Source organism: Apteryx mantelli, chromosome 14 (assembly GCF_036417845.1).
Source record: "Apteryx mantelli isolate bAptMan1 chromosome 14, bAptMan1.hap1, whole genome shotgun sequence".
In the NCBI taxonomy this organism is placed as follows: Eukaryota; Metazoa; Chordata; class Aves; order Apterygiformes; family Apterygidae; genus Apteryx; species Apteryx mantelli.
This window is the reverse complement of record NC_089991.1, coordinates 680,150-694,658: the sequence shown is the minus strand read 5'-3', so window position 1 is coordinate 694,658 and position 14,509 is coordinate 680,150. Positions and strand designations below refer to the sequence as shown.

The window sequence follows — 14,509 nt, the reverse complement described above, 5'->3', positions numbered from 1 at the left end:
GCCTTTAAAATGGGTGAAAAAAAGAGCAGGACATGGTGAAAGCATAAGACTCTTGTGTGGTATCTTAAAGCTAATACATGCATGTGATGTGTGTACAAGCAACTTCTGCACAGTTCCTTGAGGCAATTTTAGATGACTCACTTATGTAGTTAGGATAAATTCATCAACAGAGGCTTTACTAAAACCCAAGTTCACGTTGGTGCCCTGTGGCCATCCAGAATGTGTAATTCGGCTATGCTCAGACTTCTGAACTCCAGAAGTTAGACAGATGAAGTACACGTCAGCCTTCTAGGATAATCTTAATATTCTGCCTTTAGCCCCATAGCGGTTTAATGATGAACAGGCATAAAGACTGACAGAGAACTGAACTGAACTGACTGACATTGAACTGAACTCCATTTGAGTTCCAGCATGAGCCACTCCTGTAATTGTTATCCTAATTTGTGGTTATTTTTGATCAACAAGGGATTGGTTAGATGGGCTAGTAGTAAATTTGAGAAAAGAAGCAAGTATATAATCAGTGATCAAGTATGTTTTGTGTCAGCACTGTGTTCTAAAGGTTTTGTCATTAGTAATCCACCAAAAATTGTCAACAGACTGGGGAAAAAAAATTTAATGTTTGAAAAAACTGAGAGTAGGCTTAGAGTTTGACTGGTTCGCTGCAGGTTGCCCTTGTGATATGCTGACAAATTTGCTCTAACAGAGGGTGAACGCCTTATCTTATGTTTGTTTGTTTGTTTGTTTGTTTTAACTTGGACTCTTCCTAGCATCTACAGGAATATTATGCTATCTGTTATGAGCCTTTTGGGCTCAAATAAGGTAGATTTCATGGTGATGTATGTTTAAGCTCTTTTGCCTACTTTTCAGAGACTTTGACATTTTAAAAGATAAAACACATTTGTGAATAAGTAATATTTTACTTGAATAGTGTTTTGTAGGTGTGTCAGGGCAATGTAATTACTGTGTGGGACTTCAGGTGGGCCTATAAATAAGTAAATAATACTACATGTTTCATAAATAATGGTTTAAATCCCCTATTTATGGTGGAACAGTGAAAATTTTAGTCTGAAATTTTTTTAAAATGTAGGGATATTGACAAGATGAAGAGAGAACATGCTGACATGGGTTATTTCACAGTATTTTAGGGCCTGCTTTGCATATGTTTTTTGGCAGCAGAGCTATAGGACCTTTTTTTTCTCCACATTACTCTTGATCAGATAGGCTGACCATGTAGCTCTGCAGAGTTTTATATAAAATGGAGGGAGCAGTATGAGAAGAGGTGAAGAAGCCACTAGAGCAGGAAAAAAGATTAAACCAGACTCCACCTGAAATAAACTAACATCAAACTATAGCCTTGTTTTGTGTGCTATAGTCATCTCAAACACAAAATTTCAAGAAGAAACTAGTGCGTGTTTCCTCAGCAAATACAATGGTGTTTCCAAGTCTGCCAGTCTTGTGTGAGCTCACTCCGGGCTCTCTGTGTACTCTTTAAAGATAAAGCCTATTGTTAGAACTTGGACTGCTCAGGGAGGTGTGAAGTAGCTATTCATTTTATTGAAACGTTCTCAGTCAAGCAAAAGTCTTATGGAACTGAAGACTGAAACAGTAAGGCTGAGGAATGTAAACAGCCCCACGCACCTCACTGAATATCAGCTTTTCCTTTGATTCAATACTAGGGGCCTTGTTCTATGGTATGGTTTCATGCTCAGTTTAAGTTGGTTTAAAATTATTTCCACCTGTGGTTCCTTCCTTTTGGTGCCTTCTGATCCCATTTTCCCAGTTGCTTGGATTTAACTTTCATGTGGCCACACGTTAACTTTAAAGCTCTGAAGCAATGGAGAGTGTCAGAACATGCCATGGAACCCGAACTGAGAGGGGAGACTAGACCCTTACTTTCTGACATTAGTGCCATTTCAAAAGTAATCTGAAGTTAATTTGAAGCCCATGCCTAGCTGCTGATGTCTCCTCGTTGTATGTGTTTGATGTCTATTTTAAATGTGCTTCAGCTCTCTGCTGTTGTATCATTACTGTTTTATCATGCCATAGAGTAAGCATGTCTTCTGCAACTTTTTGCTGTACATGGAATCTATGCACTAAGCCTGACTAAATTTTTCATACCATTTCAGCATTGTGCTCTGCTTTGCACTGAACATGTTTGTTTTTAGCTTCTCACCCTGATTTTGGTACAATGGGAGAGATGATTTGAGAGGTGTTGTAGAAATGAAGAAGTAGGAGAGGGTATTCTTAGAGCAGAACTGAAGTGTATTTTGCATTCCCTGATGTACACCTGTGATCCCCTCCTTTGCTCCTAGGACTTCCCTTGAATGATCTAACCCTTTTTTTCCTGAAAGCAGTAACATCAGGCAAAAAGTGAGCTGTTCTGTATTCTTCTTCCAGATTGTAGAGCAGTAAAGGGAAAGATCATCTCATGGCCAGATGGAGGAGCTGTAGAGAAGAAACATCAAGAAAGGAATGAAAGGATGTAGATAGTTACCTTAATGGCTTTTCCTGTTTGTTTTTATTTCTGTCCATGTACTTTTGAGTTCCTTTATAATAGTATTTAACTAAAATCAGATTTGGTATGTGAATTTAAAGAGCACTTTAAAATATCACTCTTTACAGCAGAAATTTTGATCTCAGGGAAACTTCCAAAAGAAGCCCTTGCAAGTGCAGACAGAAACCAAGGACATGGCACGCACTGAAAACTACCAAGGGTAGGACTCAAATTCTCAGTGCATGGGTGCAGCTCAGGGTCAGTGTTCGCGGCATGTCACATTGAGCCACCCAATTTCTGTGACATTGGATTTCCTGCAAACATTCTAGCTTCAGCAGAGCCCTAGTCTTGCTGCATGTGTGCATTTCACTCTTAAGCCTGTCAGTTATGAGCATAGAGCTACAAGCTTTACTAGTGAACTGTTTTGGTATTGCCTTTGTGAAGCGGTAATCTTTTGAATCATAAATTAAATTAAATCTGGAGTGATAGAGATAATTAGGGCAATTGTGGGTGTGTGCAGAATAAGTTAGAAGAACCTGGTGGATTTTGTTGACAGCTGATTTTTTTTATTAGGCATGTATTCACTGTACTCGCTATACACAGCAGATTTCAGAACAGTCTGAATAAACAAGTAAAGTAATCAGAATCAGAATCACATCTTTAATCAGAAAGCAGGTGTTCAGGCTTATGTATAACAGTGGTGTGCAGGGCAATTTTGGATTTCTTCTGATGATGCAGTAATGAAAATGTAACTTGATATTTTTCGTGGTTTTTTTTTAATTTAGCACTAGTTAGAACTTTAATGGGTAATTGAGAAGTATAATGAATTGTAATGAAATCAACTGCTATGCTATACTAATAAATAGGATGCTTGCTTATAATTTCTTTTTTTGCTGGGAGGGTCATAGTGTAACTGTTCAGTGGTACTGCAAGAAATCATTTTGATTCACAGCTAGGGATGTCTGAGTGGCAGTTATTCAGGAACAGTTCTTCCATTCTTTCTCTTCCTTGCATTGGGATATTTTCTCTATTTTAGGGAGGGAGTTATTTCTCCCACCCCCTTCTTTTCGTGCCACTTTTTTTTCCGATGCTTTGCATTTATGTTAACACCTCAGATGTGAAATGCTTACTACAGCTGTTCTGCCATAGGTGGTGGCTTGTCAGGGAGTGCACTCTCTGAGCTGGTAACATCAGGTTGTTAAAGAAGCTCTCAAGACTGGTAGATTTAACCTTACAGTGGTTGTACTGTCTGTTGGTGCTGTAATAAAGGAAAACTCTGCTTGAAATTTGTATTACATTATTGTTATTATTATATGCCTTTAGAGACCACCATTTATGCCTCCTCCCATGGGTAGCATGCCACCACCTCCAGGTATGATGTTCCCTCCAGGAATGCCGCCTGTCACTGCCCCGGGGACACCAACAATGCCCCCAGCAGAAGAGATATGGGTAGAAAACAAAACTCCTGATGGCAAGGTAAGATTGTTACCAGAAACAACAAAGTGTAGTGGGTCTTTACTGCTGTTGTTAACATGTTGCTATATACAGCCTTGCACATGGGGGTTCTAGACTGTGTGTGGTAAAACCCTGTGTTTTTGTCTATCCTTTTATAAATATTACTTGATTAGTTTTAGAGTAGGGAGAACGAGATCATTTATAGATGCTCTCCCTGCAGATAAGGAGTTGTTTGACGGTGACATTTTTAAATTGTAGGTCTATTTCTATAATGCACGTACGCGTGAGTCAGCATGGACTAAGCCAGATGGAGTCAAAGTTATTCAGCAGTCGGAGTTGACACCAATGCTAGCTGCACAAGCCCAGGCTCAGGCGCAAGCCCAGGCTCAGGCACAAGCAGTAGGTGCCTCCACACCAACCACCAGTAGTCCCGCGTCTGCAGCATCTCCATCAACGTCCTCCAGTACTCAGTCCTCCACAACCTCTACCACGACCACAGCCACTTCAGTTTCACAGACAATTTCCAGTGAGTAACTGAGGGTTTCTCAGGCTTTGAGAGAGTGGGGAACAGGTGCTGCTTTGGGGGATTTACTGCAGCAAAAACTTAACATCCAGGAGGAAGTTGTTTCAACATAAAGTGGAGTATGAATTTGAAGTACTGTATTTAATCCAGAACTTTTTTTTTCCTCTCTGAGCTACTTCTGGAGAGTAATGTTGTGTTCGAGAAGATAAGTCATTAGGTCACTATGCAACCCTTTTTCTTTAGGTCTTTTTATTTATTTTTTTTTCCTCTCTGCTGTTACCACATCATCTCAAAGCTATTATGCATCCATTTCCTTGACTACAGTTAAAGCTAAACTTCTTAAAACAATATCGTACAAAAAATTAAATTGAGGCAGGGGTCATAGTTTTAGCAATTTCCTCTTTGTTTCCAGAATTGCATCTGTTGCTTTAAGAGGATGGATCTGTCATTGCTGCTCCTGGGCTGCATAAAATTGGTTGATTGTACAGTAGAGCTCCTTCTGATATGTCATTTTTTAATTTTTATTAGTCTGTCAGCTACGCCCCATAAGTTCCCATTTGGTAGAGCTGCACAAACAAAAAGGAAAAAGGTCCTTAGAACCCTTCTTGTTCACTGATGACCTTTGAGTAATAGCCTGAAGATTACTGCTGTTTACATGGGCTGAGCCTATGCTTTTAAGGGTCTTCCAGCAGAAGAAGCCTCAAGAGGACAGGAAACTGAATTTGTGCAGCATGCACATAGTACAGGTTTATGTATAATTTATACGTATAATATAAAGAGTATAATTTATATCATACTTACATTGGCATACGTATGCTAACAAAGTGCAGGGCATCTATGTGGAGCTGTGTTTTATGTACTATAGATCTGTTTGCACATGAGTGTCACCAGCAAACAATGAGTAAAGTCACCTAGCATGGACAAGCGAGGTAAACTTGTTAAAGAACAGTTTGATTAGCGTTACTGTCTATGCGCAGGGTTTCTGAAGACACAAAATTTATGCTGGTCAGGAATTCCATTGTTTGACACTTCTGATTATTGTAATTGTACTGGCAAAAATGTGTACAGTGAGTCAGGCCAAAGGGTATGCAGAAGGTTAGCAGCCACTGAACTGTGCTAACTCCGGCGGTAGCATCTATTTGCTTCCCCTTGAATTGTTTCACCTTTTTCCTTTAGTAGGTGAGCCAACTCAAACTTAATTTACCATTTAACCCAAACTCTAGAGATCTGGGTGTGGAAGGGAGTCAAATTCAGGTAATCCTCAAGTTATGCCTTGAGTAAACACTGCAGTGTTCAGCTGCTTCATTGAAGTAAGGTGTAGTGTCATCACCCAGAGACTGTAACCATTTTGCGGAGTAGCAACAAGCAGATAGCAGGTGAATGTTAGGTTCTGGTCTGATGCAGACTTCTGAGATTCACTATAGTTGATCCTACTTCTGAAATATCACTTTATGCGTCTTCTGTGAAACACAAAATTTCCTTATATCAAACGCTGAAGCTATTCCACTTCTACCTGTTCTACCTGCTAAACTTTGTCTTTGCTTTCAAGAACTGTTACTGTTGGTGTCTGTGCCAAAGTGATAAAATTTTATCATTCAAAAAAATTCTACAGCACTCAGACTCAGCCAGTAAAAGACTGGGGCTTCTGGCTGAGCTTCAATCTTGTCTGATACTGATCTGATTTAGGCCTTAAAAAAAAAAATCACATACTGACTGCCTGACTCTGTTTCCCTGAATTTTAGACTAAGCACATTACCTTTCCTAGAACAATAACACATCAAAAATCTTTATGTAAATTCCTTAATATCAGTATCTTAATGGGAACACAGCTGGTCATCATTAAATATTGAAGAAAACACACAGTATGCCAGAATATAATCTGCTCATAAGTTTTTTTCTTGAAATTTAACTTGCTTTTTTACAACGATTACTCCTCCCCTCCATGAAACAGTGTAAATTTGCAAGTCTGGCCAATACATTTAATTGGTCAGGTCTCTAATTGCTATTTTCCAGTGTTTTGATATGCAGCCCTAGTCCCAGTTAAAAGCTGTTTTCAATCATGCTGCAAGGATTACTGGATTGAATGTTAATACTGTATTTTCCCACTGGGAGGCACTGAAGACCAATAAAGTTCTTGCAGCTTCTTTTTCCTTGCTTAGTTATACAGATATTTTTATTGACATTTTCCATTCTTGGATCACAACTTCATGAGCATTGTTCCAGATAGACTATTGTCATGCACATGCTGCTGTCATTATGCTTGTTTAAAAAAACAGAGCCTTTATTCATTCAACATAATTTTTTTTTTTTTCCATTTGAAGCTCTCTGAATGTTCCCTTTCTACTTTTCTGAACAGGGATACAGAGTAGAATTTCATTTATTTGCTGAACAGGCTATATTCGTCCTTTGGTATACTTTTGCAACTGCTATAGAGGCTTGCTAGGTGTAAAGAGTGGCACAAGGTAAAAACTGAAAACAGCTTTCTTTGTAAATATTCAGTGTTACAGAGAAGGCGAAGGGTTTTTCTGTCCAAGAGTTTCCTGTTGATTATATCTAAGCATATCTGCTTATGTGACATCTGTTGGGAAACAGAGAGCCAGTATGTTTGCAGCAAATATATTGTAGTATCTAAGATACAAGGTGTTCTTTGTGTTTTTTTATCAGCACCTACCACACAAGACCAGACCCCAAGTTCGGGTGTTTCAGTTGCCACACCATCAGTCAGTGTTTCAACCTCTGCTCCTTCTGCTACACCTGTGCAGACTGTACCCCAGCCAGTCCCACAGACATTGCCTCCTGCAGTTCCTCATGCAGTACCTCAACCAACTGCAGCAATTCCTGCTTTTCCACCAGTAATGGTACCTCCATTTCGTGTCCCCCTTCCTGGCATGCCTATTCCACTTCCAGGTAAATTGGCGAACTGTAATTGTCTTGTCCACTACATGTCCATGTTGTCAATTTGTTTGCACTCATGTGTCCACCGTGTATGGAACTTGCCTGAATCCTCTCCACTTAGAATATTTTTTGAAAGAATTCAGGGTTAGCAGACAAACTTTTTAATTAACAATGAACGTGATTTTTTTTGACTTCTATTTCTTTGAGATACACAGTAGAAAATAGCTACATTTGAACATGTAAAACTTTTTTTGTGGGGGGGAGTGATAGGAAAAACATAACTACTGAACTGAAAACGTCTTCATTTCATCAAATGTGTCTATCTTGTCATCCTATACAAAAAAAGTGAGCTTCTGGACAAAATCCATAAGCGACTCTGAGAATGTTATAGCACTGTATTTTACCAATTGCAATATGGCTTTAATTTTTTTACTACTTGCTTGAATTTAGACCTTCAGTCCTATGCATGAATATTTATTAGGATAGAGATTTTAGCCAGAAGAAATTAGAAGAAAATAATATATTTACAAGCAGGAAACATGACCGTTCAAGTGCATTACCCTTGATGTCAGATGTTTCCGGTTCTCTTGTTTTGCAACTATCAAGTATGGTGCTGAATGATGATGTAAAGAGTTGAGGCTTAACCTGGGGACGGTAATGAAGGCATTCAAGATGCTAGGGTATAAATTACAGGTTTTGGATGCAAAGACCGTTGTGAAGAAATCTTAGACAGATGGCAGCCCCTTGATGCCTGGGTTAATCATATTTTCCTAAATTTTTATTAAAAAAAACTATTTAGATGTGGAAGGAAGTAGTTTTAGGCTGGCAAAATTTTGGACTCTGCTGCTGTTTGAAAACACTGAAGAGGTCTTTAAGGGCACTGTGCTTAAATGCTGTGTTTGTTTGCATGGATACAGTTCAATTCCTGTTCTAGTATAAAAATATCTTTTTCAGTGTCCAGTAGTGTTTTCCATTGCAAAAAAAGATTTGAGACTGCAGTTGTAATTAGATACAACATAGTTTCTGATTAAGAATTACAAAGAAGCAGCTCTGAGCAACACCCTCATATGTTTTTGCCTCTTCGTACCAGCTGAGAGAGATGACTTCTTTTCTGCTGTCCTTTTACACATTATCCAGTACATACGAAGGGAGGCCTTTGCCTTTCATTGAATCGGTTGGATGAAGACTAATCCTTTAGACCACTTCTTATATCCTTTTTGATAAAGGATATATAAGCATCAAAGTAGTTAAAATGGATATTAGTTTTACTAATTGGTTGTAACCATATGTGGAATAAAGATCATTTGTGTTGAGACAGACTTTTGGATAGTTTTTAAAATAACTAGGTATTTTAAAATAACAGTGATTACTTTAATCTGTAATTTGCTTGAAAAGGAAACCACAGTGTAGTAATCATTGCTTTAAGACAAAAAAAAGATATTATTCTGAGCATAATATTTGAGGCTGTACTGAAAATGGATAAATGATGCAGGGAAAATTCTGATGTCTGTATATTTTTTGAGGTTTGAGAGAACAATAAAAATGGTTAAGTTCAAAAGGTGGGCAGCTGAATGTTGTTAACTGCAATTCCTAACCTTGCCAGCAAAGGATCAGTGTAGCATGATAGGATCTTGCACACCTTTGAAGGATATAATCATCTACTGAAGTGTGAACTGTCAGGTAAAATGTGAATAATCAAAACAGTAAGGAGATGAGTGTAAGCTCTCAGTCAAAAAAATACCAAATTTCTCCTAAAGTGAGTACTGGAATATAGAACGGAAGACACAGGAACAACATCTGTCTTCTCCTTAAACTCATTTTTGAAAACATGATTCTTTCACAACTTTCCTGCTAACAAGTCTTGGATCTGGCCTCTTCTGTTTTTATGCCAAGCTAAGCCTTTTGGGCTGAACCATAATACATAGGAAGGACTCCAAGCATCAAAGAACATGCTTTCTCTAATGAGTCTAATTTGTTATTTTCCTTGAGTACAGAATAAAATCAGTCTACTTCTTTCCACTAAATTTGGCTTAAGTTGATTGTAATGGTTTACAAGCACCATAAAAGAAAAGGAAACTTTTAAAATGCTTTAAAGTGACAAAAAAAACCTAATAAGGAGAGAATTAAAATGATTTCATGACATTTGAATGACAGATGGATTCAAAAAGGCCTACCAAGTTATAATCTATAGGTGTTTGGGGCTTTCAGCAATATATATAAAGTCAGACAGATCACTTTCAAGTTACAGAGTTGACGAATTCCATTGACAAGTGATTTCAAAGTTAATGTGTGTTATATTATAGTAAGATGGAGCAGTGGAAGAGTTGATTAGTGATACCTAGTAATCTCAGATCTTAAAAAGTAAGTCTGCTTTCTCTTAATTCATATGTTACAAGTTAGCTTTATGTTTGGAAATGAACTTGGCAGAGGAAACAACTTTTTGGGGTATTTGCAAAGTCTTATCTGCGCTACAGTATCTCCAATTTCAGTGATCCCGCAGATGGCATTATTTATACTGACCCAGTTTTAAGACATGCTGTAACTTCCTTAACAAAACGAATTTTCACATTCATTTTCAAGTACATGACATGAAAACCCCTAACAAATTTAGACAGTCACTGTTTGAGTCAATGCTTTTGTGTCGATTCATACATTTTTATAAAGCTAATTTTGCATTCTTTCATTAAAATTATTAGTAAAGCACATTAAAATTCTATCTTCTCACAAACTTTTTTTAAAATAAATTGGCAGTATTTTTAATGTTTGCCATACTAGATTTCTAATGAAGAAAAATAGAAATTACTTTGGTTATAAGAACAGGGGTTTAATTTCACTTCGTGCTGGAGGATTTCCCACCCTGGATGATGGAAATGAAATAATTTAGCATGGGGAGTATGTGTGTTTCCAAGTGTTTAAACTGAACTAACATAAAGAAAAAATTCACAGTTTCCTTCCACCCCCTAAAATGAAGTTTTGGGGAATACGCTCCCCCTACCTACTACTGCCTAATTTCCTACTCAATTTTTCATCTAACTGAAGAGGATTAGATGCTTCCCCCTTTGTGGCCTTTCTATGTTGTTTCTTAATGAGCTGGAGAGCAGAGCAGTGCATGATGCTACCTTTTTGAGGGCTAATTATGCTACTTTTAGAGCATTTCCAGCTCATGGCATTCTGGGTAGTGAGAAATGAAGAAAATGTTTGCTGCCACTGACCTAGTGCAGCTTTGTGTACCTCTGTTTGCAGCTTCATTGCTTTCTTTTATTTTTTTCCCTTCTTTCAGTTCTAGCCTTTCCTTAATGACCCTCATCACCTCAACTTTTTCCCTGGGTTGAACCTGGCTTTCACCCACCACTCCTTGCTAGTCTGACCAATTTAAATCTGTCCTTTCACTCTTACGGCTACTTTCTCAATGCAGCAACAGACTGAAAAGAGCAAAGACTGCTAGTTTCTCTTTGTTGCTGCTGCTCTAATGGATCTGTCTGAGCAAATGCTGTCAATAGAAGACAGCACTGTTAGCAGAGTCTTTTCCTGTGCTACTTCCCTGCAGGAGGGCTGAGTTCCCCCTTGAATGAACTTAAACCCCTGAGCCTTTATTCAAATCTTTTTCCTTTTTCCCCCCCCCCCCCCAATAAATACTAAACAGCTGGTTTAATGCAGGCAGAAACTACTGCAGCAGCTTAAAACTAGTTTTATATTTGATCTGGCATATGATGTTGGAGCAAAAAATATTTACGTTTTCTTGCCGGTGAGCTTTCTCTTTGCCAGTTGAAAGTGGCATTCCAAATTGTAGCAGGAAATCTGTAACATACAGACTCCCAGTGGTAGCTGACATACAATGGCAGCTTTCCAACATGCTTGCTTATCCATTTTGCAGGTGTAGCAATGATGCAAATAGTCAGCTGCCCGTATGTAAAGACAGTCGCTACCACCAAGACCGGTAATTTTCAAAACCATCTTAGTTCGTTTTGTCTGTAAGTTGGCATGGTAGTGAATGTTGTTGTTTCTTTTATTTATTTATTTGCTTCCCCAAATGAATGACTCTATATACTTTATTTTCAAAACCAGTATAAATGCAAATATCGTATTTGGCCAGGAAATAACTTTCCAAATTAACTGTTAGTGTTAGCTTATATAATACAAAAAAAATCCAGTACAGTTTTCTGTAATCATTGAGTTCTGTAATAATTGTGAATCTCCTCATGCCCATACTTCTTAGTTATGATTTTCTTGTGTGTGGATTTTTGTTTTTCCTACTTCCACATGTATAGTGACATGACTGTGCTCGCATGTTGGTGTGCGTGTATGTGTGTTGTAGTATTAATTTTCATTTTTAAAATCGTACATTTTAAAAAAAGCCATTTACTGAAATGATTTTATTACAATGCATATTGTATACTTTTTTGCTTATTTAAAAAGGTAAACTTTTTGATGTAAATGTTAAAAGCTCAAAATTGTGATCTTGTGATGCTAGTCCTATTTATTAGAAAGCCAATTTGTTTTTCTAGAAGTTATCGCTCAGTATGTTCAGTATATCCATTTCATTGGGATGACTAGGGAAATAATCATGTAGCATTCTAGCTTTTTTATCACTGGATATTTACTTGCTATTTTGCTTTAGGGCGTGAAATAAAATGTGCTTTGCAATCGGTCTTCACTACTAAACAAAAACATGATGCAATCTGAAATAATATCGTTTCCCATCAGTTTTATCCAAGGCGCTGAATTAATGTTAACTTTTTTTTTTTAAGCCAGGATTTAAGATTTTTGAGGGAATTTTGCTCCATATTATATTGTATGGCTACTTCAAGCCAATGTGTGCTTTTTTTTTTTTTTTTTTAAGAGCATTAGGATTCTTTTTTAAAATGACAGGGTGATTAAACAGTGGAGTAGATTGTTTTTAAAATAATTACTTGCTATGGAGAACTAATAGAGATTTTTTTTTAAATATAATACTTAAAGACTTAAGTATTAAAAAATAGTCTAAAAACCAGCAAGCTTTGTGCTGTGCAGAATTACACACTACTCCTAAATTAAAAGCTGTCTAATTTGTCTGGTAATATGGGCACTACTGATTGTAAAACACGAGAAGGATCTTTAGTAACAGTGAATTCCTTTCCAATTCCATTTTAGAAACAAACTTTATTTGTATAAGTTGATTATTTGTAAACGAAGTCATTAAAGAGGTAGGTTGTGCTGCTTAGGTACTTCCCTGTCACTTACTGGAGTTTTGTCTGTCTGTTTGTTTCTTGTCTGTTTGCTTGTACAGGTGTCTTGCCAGGAATGGCCCCTCCCATTGTACCTATGATCCATCCTCAGGTTGCTATTGCTGCCTCACCTGCTACCTTGGCTGGAGCAACGGCAGTCTCCGAGTGGACAGAGTACAAAACAGCAGATGGAAAGACTTATTATTATAACAATAGGACTTTAGAGTCAACATGGGAAAAACCCCAAGAACTGAAAGAAAAAGGTGCATTTGTTTTTTGTTTTGTTTGTTTGGATTTTTTTGAGCATATCTATATACTAGGTAAAATTACTTAAATGATTGATTAACGGTTGTGTTTGAAAGTGTGGACAAGAATTATTCTAATGCTTTTTCTCCCTTAAGCATATTTTGATATCCTGATAATAAGTATCCATTTGAATTGATTATGAGTCTGAAAGTTATAGCTTCTTTGTTTCCCACTATATGATAAGTGTATTTGGTTCTAGAGTTGCTTCCAAAAGCTGTAATACTTAAATAAATGCATGTGTTTCCTCTCCAGTAGAAAGTAGATACTTATACTCACATGCTTGAGAAGATCTCAATTGCAGAAGGATAGAAAGTGGGGAAAAAAATGCAATTCTTTTAAAAACCTCTGTAAACCAAGAAAGAATGAAGATCTTTGAAATCCTAAAGTTTAGATCTTGAAAAGCTAAGTGTATAACAGCTTTGGAATATGAGAAAAAGTAAATTGACACCCCCAAAAATTATATTCTGTGAATTGTTTATTTGAATCCACGTTATATCCATGGGTATTATTACTTTGATCAGAAATTGTTCTTGTTTCAGAAATGAGAGTAAAGGGGGAAAAGTTCTGTGAGTTTTATTCTGTTTATAAAATCTTTTAGGAAAACAAATCCAGTCAGACCCAAGTAGTTCTTCCTTTCATTGTCCGCTGAATTTTTCATCAATTACAAGAAATCTTACTTTAGACGTATTCGAAACATGTATACAGTTAGCTATTTTAAATGGTGGATTCCCATCCTTCTAATAATTCTGATTTAAATAATAGGTTTTTTTTTTTTTTTTTTACTGAAGTGAAAGCCTCTGAGATAGGAAATACCAGTTTTGCTGAGTAAAGAAGTATTTTTTTTTACATTATATAAAATCTTTTTTTTTGGAAAATGGGTACAGAGCAATCCTCAGTTTATTCTCCATGAATTTTCTCTGACTTTTTGTCAACAGTGTTTGAAATCTGAAGGTGATCTTCAGTTTTGCACCCGAATTAATTTCTAGAAAATGTCTCTTAGGGGTTTTGGAATCCTTACACAAATCTAACTCTGGCTATACTTATTATTAACTGCTTTTTGCATTGCTTGAGTTAATTTAATTCTTCTCATTTTTTTTCTTACCACTTGGTACCTGATTTAAAAACTTTTAGCTTAATCTAGAGCAATTCAAAAAACATAGTTTTCTAAACATTCATCTCATAGACTTTTTTATAGTCACGTACTTGTTTCCAGTAAGAGATGTCAGTTCAGTTGATTATCTGACCATAAGTTTTAACAAAAGTTATTTATAAAAGACAATTTGAAGTCAAAGGAAATTTCTGGCACTGTGATGTGGAAGAGCTGCTGTCAATGGTACATACATGATAAAGCAGTTGGCAACATAGTTGAAGCACTCTAGGCATCTTTTCTTCCCTTTTTCCATATATATTGAGTGTGTTTCCAGTTAAGCATCGTTTTTGCATGATGTATTTAAAAAGAAAAAGTATTTTTAATTTCCTTGCCAAAACCCCAGTATCTCTTATTGAAACTTAGAGTTTTAAGATTTTTATTTCAATATTTAAAGGTTAACGTTGTTAACCTAAGTGGTTTTCAGCTATTTCTATTGATACACTTTAGCAAGCTCTTTAATAGGCTGCCTTACAAGATTTCCA

General features: G+C 36.8%; 1 protein-coding gene across 5 annotated transcripts in view; it reads left to right on the top strand.

Moving 5' to 3' along the window:
• TCERG1 (transcription elongation regulator 1) overlaps positions 1-14,509 on the top strand; it is a 36,905-nt gene that overhangs the window by 1,498 nt on the left and 20,898 nt on the right. For 3 of the 5 annotated variants that reach the window (XM_067305036.1, XM_067305035.1, XM_067305037.1), the window contains 5 exons: positions 3,818-3,970; positions 4,208-4,475; positions 7,137-7,379; positions 11,242-11,304; positions 12,634-12,834. In XM_067305036.1, the coding sequence (XP_067161137.1) occupies positions 3,818-3,970; positions 4,208-4,475; positions 7,137-7,379; positions 11,242-11,304; positions 12,634-12,834 (928 nt within the window). The remainder of the gene's footprint in view (positions 1-3,817; positions 3,971-4,207; positions 4,476-7,136; positions 7,380-11,241; positions 11,305-12,633; positions 12,835-14,509) is intronic. The other 2 variants (XM_067305038.1, XM_067305039.1) reach the window with 2 other exon arrangements.